The sequence below is a fragment of the Molossus molossus genome, unplaced genomic scaffold (assembly GCF_014108415.1).
Source record: "Molossus molossus isolate mMolMol1 unplaced genomic scaffold, mMolMol1.p scaffold_m16_p_16, whole genome shotgun sequence".
Lineage (NCBI taxonomy): Eukaryota > Metazoa > Chordata > Mammalia > Chiroptera > Molossidae > Molossus > Molossus molossus.
The window spans coordinates 13916857-13924383 of NW_023425351.1; the positions used below are offsets into that span (position 1 = coordinate 13916857).

The following is a 7527-nucleotide window of genomic DNA, read 5'->3' on the forward strand; positions in this document are numbered from 1 at the left end:
TGATAAAAATGCTCAGCAATCTGGGAATAGAGGGATCATATCTCGACATAATAAAGGCCATATATGAAAGACCTACAGCCAACATCATGCTCAATGGGCAAGAATTAAAAGCATTTCCCTTAAGAACAGGAACAAGACAGGGATGCCCACTTTTATTACTTTTATTTGACTTAGTACTGGAAGTCTTAGCCACAGCAATCAGACTTCAAGAAAACATAAAGGGATCCAAATGGGAAAGGGGGAAGTGAAACTGTCATTATTCGCAGATGACATGATACTATATGTAGAAAACCCCAAACACTCCATCAAAAATTTACTGGACTTAATAAATGAATTTGGCAAAATAGCTGGATACAAAATTAATGTCAAGAAATTCTTATACACCAATGATGAACTCACAGAAAGAGAAACTAAAAAAAAATCCCATTTACCATTGTGGCAAAAAAAAAAAAAAAATAAGATACCTAGGAATAAACTTAACCAAAGAAGTAAAGGACCTATTCGCAGAAAACGACAGCATATTGAAAAAGAAATAGAGGAAGATATAAAAAAGTGGAAGCACATACCTTGTTCATGGATTGGAAGAATTAACATCATTTAAATGTCCATACTACCCAGAGCAATTTATAGATTCGATGCAATCCCCATCAAAATACCAATGACATACTTCACAGGTCTAGAACAAACACTTCAAAAGTTCATATGGAACCAAAAATGACCCCAAATAGCCACAGCAATCTTGAAAAAAAAGAACTCAGTTGGAGCTGTCACATTACCAGATTTCAGGTTATACTTCAAAGCCACTGTAATCAGAACAGCCTGGCACTGGCACAAGAACAGGCAGATAGATCAATGGAACAGAATAGAGAACCCAGAAATGGACCCAAGACAATATGTTCAATTAATATTCAACAAAGGTGGCAAGAGCATACAGTGGAGTAAAGAGGCTGAAAATGGTGTTGGGAAAATTGGATAGCTACATGCAAAAAAAAATGAAACTAAACCATCAACTTACATCATACACAAGAATAAACTCAAAATGAATAAAAGACTTAAATGTGACTCATGAATCCATAAAAATCCTAGAAGAAAATGCAGGCAATAAAATTTCAGACATCCCACACAGCAGAATTTTCACTGACACATCACCTAAGGCAACAGAAACAATAGAGAAAATGAACGCATGGGACTACATCAAACTCAAAAGCTTCTGCACAGCAAAAGATATAATCATGAAAATGGAAAGGCTACCCACTGTATGGGGGAGCATAATTGCTAATGGTAGATTAGATAAGAGGTTAATTTCCAAAATATATAGAGAGTGCTCATACAACTCAACAAAAGGAAGACAAAGAACCCAATTAAAAAATGGGCAGAGGAACTAAATAGACACCTCTCCAAGCAGGACATACAAATGGCTAAGAGACATATGAAGAAATCGCCAAAGTTTGTACACCACCCCTCATTTTTTGCTCATCTAATCTATTTGAGAGAGAAGTAAAAAAGTATCCTAAGAATAGTGATTTTATTTGTTCTTACACTGTTTGTTATCTCTGATCTGTGAAAATTGCTACTATACTATTTGGTTCAAACTTATTCCTAACTTTTATTTCTTTATTGTAAATTGTATTTTTTAACATCATTAAATATTTCCTAGTCTTCAATTCTGTTTTATCTTATGATAAATTTATGAATCCTACTTTTGGTTTGCATTTACTTGGTATAACTTTGTCTATGCTTTTCAAAAAGGAGCATATCTTACAACAGAGACTTTCTTATAACAGGTAAGTTAAGCCATTTACATTTATTGATATGACATATGTTTGATCTTCACTCTGACATTTTTATTATTTTCTGTATATAGGTTATGTTGTTGTCTTTCATTTTGTATTTAGTTCTTTTGCTTTTTAGTTCTGATTTTGAGGAAGTATTGATTGTATTTTTGTTTTATTATTTACATGTATAATTTCTTTAGTCCTAGACAATATCTATTAGCTTATTTCTATGAACAGTAACTTTAACAGATGTATCCCTTTTCCTCTCCCCTCCCCTGCCTCAATTTAAGTCATTAGAATTATCCTTAATATTTATCTTTGAACTGCTAAATATGCTTTTACCTTTGATTTAATTTGTTAATTTGAAATAATTTTCTATGACTCTAGCTCTTACAAATGAAGCAATCCATGGGCTTATTCTACCTACCATCTGGGCAGACCTCCTACAACTGAAAGACTTTCTTTCTCTGTGACCCTAAAGGCCTTATTTGTTTTCTATAAATATAGCATTTCTGCGAGTTTCTCCATGCAGCCACACTTCTTTCCCTCCAAGTAAACTTGGCTCAGGAGGCTTCTGTGGCCTGTCTTGCATTCCCTGACCCCACCCCCAGGGGAACCCTCTCATCTTCAGGAGGGGAATGTGGCTGCCACTCTCTGATCTCTAGATCCTCTTCAAAACTGTTTCTTCTTTCTCTACCAATTCTGGTAGGTTCATCTCATTTCGATCTCAGTCGTGTTCTTACGAGTTTCTTCTTAAACATTTCATCTCACAGTGGGCACCTGGTCTTTAGGATATCTATTTTTGCCAAGTTCTACTGGGATGGGCCCCTGATAGGCCCCTCCTCCCTGCACTCTTTTCTTACCAGCTCTGCCCAGGCATTAGGCTCACTGCATACATTCTGGAGTTTGTACATTTTCTGTGTCTCCAACTGTCACTGATTATGGAGTTTGCAAGGTCCCTCTTCCTTTACTCTTTTTGTCACTCTATGGTTTTCAGGATAAGGGAAGATATTTGAATCTAAGCTGTGGCCATGTGTGTTCTGCACCTTAATGCTTTAATAGGGAATCTACATGTAGCTCACTAACAGTCTGTTAATGAAGTGTTCAGCATACCATTTTAACACTCTTGGTGGAACTGACCCATTGTAATTTTTCTGATTCATTGTATCTTAAACTTATCAACATGAACTATTATTGTTACAATAAAGAGAGGTGGGAATTATTTAATGGTATATAGGTAGCTTGCTCCCCAAGCTACACACAGACAGAGCTAGCAACATTGTACCAATATTTTACAGAGTCATGGACAGTTCCCTTTTGCTTCCCTCAAGAACAGTTATAAACCATTATTTCACTCTGTAGACCATCTATCCTCAATCACTCTTAACAGAAAAATAGAAGTCTACAGATAGAAACTTGTCCTCCACCACTCACCAAAACTACTATTGCTAAATGGAAGTCAACATTGTCCTAATGACAAGATTTAATCACCTCATTTTCAAAAATCTTAAGTACACACAGCCATGGCCTTGATGTCCAGAATGGGCAATCTGTACTGCTTGTCTGATCTTTATCCATGTGTTAAATTTTACTACTCCTCAAGGTTATAATTTTTTCTTGTATCACATAATCTTTCTTTGTTTTGTCATCTACTTCTGAAACAAGTAAAGGAGACAGTTGAGAAGTATTATAACAAAAGTTTTCTGCTCTCCCTGGCCGGTTTGGCTCAGCAGTTAGAGCGTTGGCCTGCGGTCCAGAGAGACCCAGGTTCGGTGTCCGCTAAGGGCACGTACCTCAGTTGCAGTTTGTCCCTGGCCCTGGTTGGGTCGTGCGGGTGGCAACCACTCGATGTGTCCCTTTCATGTTGATGTTTCTCTCCCTTTTTCTCCCTCCCACTCTATCTGAACAAAATATCGAAAAATGTCCTCGGGTGAGGATAAAAAAAATATTAAAAAAAAATTTTTTTTCTGCTCACGGCACACACAAGTTCAAAATATCCCAAGGACTCACTTAAGATATTCTTTCTTTTAAAATAAATTTGCCTTTCCCTGGCCAGTGTGGCTCAGTTGAGTGTTGTCCATGCACTGAAAGGTCACTGGTTTCATTCCTGTTCAAGGCACATGCTCAGGTTGTGGTTTTGGTCCCTGGTCAGGGTGCACATGGGAGACAACTGATTGATGTTTCTCCCTCACATCTATGTTTCTCTCTTTCTCCCTTTTCCTCTAAAGTCAATAAAAACATATTTTAAAAAAATATAGAAAATAAGTTTATCTCAAATTGTGACTTTTATGTATGAAAATCATCACAAATGAAATTTTTTGGAGGGAGCAAGAAAACATCAATCTTTTTCAAAAAAGTTTTTAATTATTTGATATGGGAGCAAGTAAACTAATAATAGTTTAAATTCAGGTGATGAGTATAGAGAATTATGGAAAATTTTTAGCATTTCACATTTCAGTTCTGTTTTGGACAAATTGGTTTTATCAATAACAAATCTGAATAAATGCAATACTATGGAACTGTTAAAGTATGCCACTAGCTGAGAAAGCAAAACATATAACTTTATAAAGGAATAAGGTTAGTTACTAACAGTACTAAGAACATTTTTAAATTTGTAGCTCTTAGAAAAAGCATTTGAGGCTAAAGGATTTTTTAGTAACTTTATTTTCTAAAAATATATCCTACAGTTTTTTTTCCTACATCTCCACTTCTTTAAAAATAAGTAGAAACAAAGACAAAAGCTTATCTTGATACAGGTTTAGTGTCAGCCAAATTCAGCTTTCAGGGAGTGAAGGTCAACCAGGAGAGCTTCTGCACTTGGCCTCTGCAAGGCATTGGCCCTCCAGCAGCCCCGAATCATCTTCTCCAGTCTTTTCCCGGGAATGGAGTCGGTGAAGACAGCTGCTGAGAGAGACGGTCGGAGATTATAGGCCACTACAGCGTAGAGCACGTACTGACGCTCCCCCAAGTAAGGCACCTCCTTGGTAGCCATTTGCCAGAGAGTGATGGCAAAAGAATAGATATCAGCTTTGGGTGTTAGGGTCTCTCCTTTCAGGAGCTCTGGGGCTCGGTGGGTGTATGTGCCGCCTAGGTGGTAAGAAGGAGTCTGGAAGCAAGGGAGATTTTCCAGCTTCTCAGAACAACCAAAGTCACCGATTCTGCAGACATCCTGTTCACTGATCAAAATGTTAGCCGGCTTCAGGTCCAAGTGCACAATGCTTTGTGAGTGAAGGAAGAGCAGTCCATTCGCAATATCCAGGGCATACTTCAGACACTTGGACAAAGTTAGCTGCTCTCCTGCACAGCAGGGAGGCTCCACCTCCTCCTCCTCTTCCTCCTGCTCCTCCTCCTCAGGGCAGCTGGTACCACCGTATATGACTTGGTGTAAAGTGACATTGCCACCAAACTCCATGATTATGGTGCCTAAACTATTAAAGCCCACGGGTGTGCGCGTGCTGGCAGCCACAACCCCCACGATGTTCTCGTGGCGAAGCCTTGCTATGTTGAGCTCAGCCCAGAAACTGCGCTGGGATGCCAGTCGGTTCTTGGTGTACTTGTTCACTTGCTTTATGGCCACGATCACGCCGTGGTAAGTTGCCTTGTACACTGAGCCGAAGCCCCCGGCTCCCAGCCTCTGTAGGAAGCACACCTGTTCCCAGTCAATGAAGCACCAGGCCAGCCGGCGTGGCAGCCGCGGGGCCCTGGGAGGAGTGGCCTCCAGGAAGAGCTGCCCTGCCCTACCCGGGAGCTCCGAGGGGCTACTCCAGGGCCCGGAGTCCACAGACGGCGAAAACTCGCCCAGGAGGTGACTGCGCCGCGGGAGAGGCGAGGGCATGGCCTCTTCAAAGTGGATCCAGAGCGGCTCAGGTGCGTGAAAAGAAAAAAAACAACCCGCGTGAGTTTGGGAGCCTGACGGAGGAGCTGCTCCTTTGCTCCGCCCCAGCGCTTTTCTCCTCTTCCTTCATTTCCCCACTGAGCCTCATCTGTGCTGTTACTCAGCCAGGGTTTCCGTCAGACGGAGGAAACCAATCCGAATGAACACAGTGTCTGTCAGGTGAGAGCATTTCCCTTCAACACCTGCAGTGAATTTTTATAACTAGTTCTCAGATAAACAGCACTGAGGTGCTCCAGGACTCAACCCTCTTTTACACTATTTCTTAATTATATTAAAATAGGCTCCCCCCCCCCCAGTCTCATCTGCTGAATATTATCAGTTGTCAGACTGAAAAGGCCACAATAGTACAATGACATTATTTCGCACTTTGCAGGCTATAATGATCATCAGCGTTATTCTCCAGCTGCATTAAATCGCTTCCAGCAGTTATTGGCAGAAAGGATTGAAATATGAACAGCTGACATTTGTTTATCTGATTATAGGGAAAATTAGGTGCAGCCTTCATACACGGATAAAAAATGTAACCTTAAAGTAATGGATCCAAATAGCATCACTGATACAGGTCAAAACATACACCTCCTAAGTTCATCATGGGAAAGGAAACTTCTCTGACACGCCATTCAGCTTACAGAGCAAATTACCAAGATTTCTTAGCAACATATCGACTTCCTAACAATCCTTCTGTTCCATGGCAGTTCGGCCCACCCAGTAAGCTTGCTTGAAAGAGAGATTCTAGACTCCACAGCAAATGAGTTGCAGAAGTTTTGAAACAGCTGTTGGGGGAGGAAGAAAGAACAAAAATGATTCAGAGCCACGATCAGAGCTTCAAATAATAACAAATCTGAGAGAATCCCAGAAAAGAAAAAAATCTGAAGAAATAAATGTGACATAGAATCACTAGTGCTTGTATAGAGTGTGGAAAACCAGGATGTTGAAATTCAAGTCAGGGTCTTGCTGCCCAAAATAAATTTTTCTTTTCTAATTGTTAAAATAATAAAAACAAACAAACAAACACTAATTTTCATTCCACATCTTTGGGAAAAAGACCAACGATATTACCCTGTTCATTCAAAAAAAAAACAGAATAATGTTGGGATCTACATATTAAGAAATCAAATGGTGAATTTTATTCTGAATTATTGTACTTAGAGGTTATATGTAACCACATTTTTATGATAGATCTATGCTTCTGAAATATATTGCTTCTGAAAAATATATTAGTAAACAAGCCCTTTTGAAGTCTGTTGAGCCCTAGGATAGGATTTCTATACTACCTGTCTGCCTTAGTATATTTAATTTGTTTAAGCCTCAATCTTTTCACTTAAGAAAATTAGGATAATCATTATTAAAATAAACTTTTCTATTTTGAATAGAAGTTGGGGAGCCCTGTCCAGATTAATAATAGTAAAAATCTAAAACATGTAAACTATGAAATATTTTAGTAGAAATGCAGTTCTATGAAGTTGTATCAAACATGAAATATAAAAAGATGACAGTGAATAGAGTAAAATAAAAAAGCAACAAAATTATATTTTCATAAGTATATAATATTTATTCAATAGTCATCGTATAGTTGGGACTGTAATTTACAGCTCTGAAACTGTTCTGTAGTATTAGGAGTGCATATTAGCCGAATAAGAGCAAAGAGTGCCTTAACCTCCTTGGCATTACACACAAAGGAAAACGATGTGATTGTTATCATATAATTTATTTTTAAGATAATAGCATAACTAATTCATTTTTCAAAGTTTGATTTAATTATTTACATAAAGTACAAGGTACTAATAAAAATATATTGCTCTATACAGTGAAACAAATTAATTAGAACCATCATCTGTCTGGCTTATTTCACTGAGC

General features: G+C 38.6%; 1 protein-coding gene across 1 annotated transcript; it reads right to left on the reverse strand.

Moving 5' to 3' along the window:
* Nucleotides 1–4539: 4539 nt before the first annotated feature.
* MOS (MOS proto-oncogene, serine/threonine kinase) lies at nt 4540–5610 on the reverse strand. Its single transcript, XM_036263689.1, has one exon. The coding sequence runs from the start codon at nt 5608–5610 to the stop codon at nt 4540–4542; it is 1071 nt and encodes a 356-aa protein (XP_036119582.1).
* Between the last annotated feature and the right edge of the window lie 1917 nt (nt 5611–7527).

Bases quoted from the DNA above. Each gene is read 5' to 3' on its own strand.
- MOS (XM_036263689.1), bottom strand. From the start codon at position 5,610: ATGCCCTCGCCTCTCCCGCGGCGCAGTCACCTCCTGGGCGAGTTTTCG.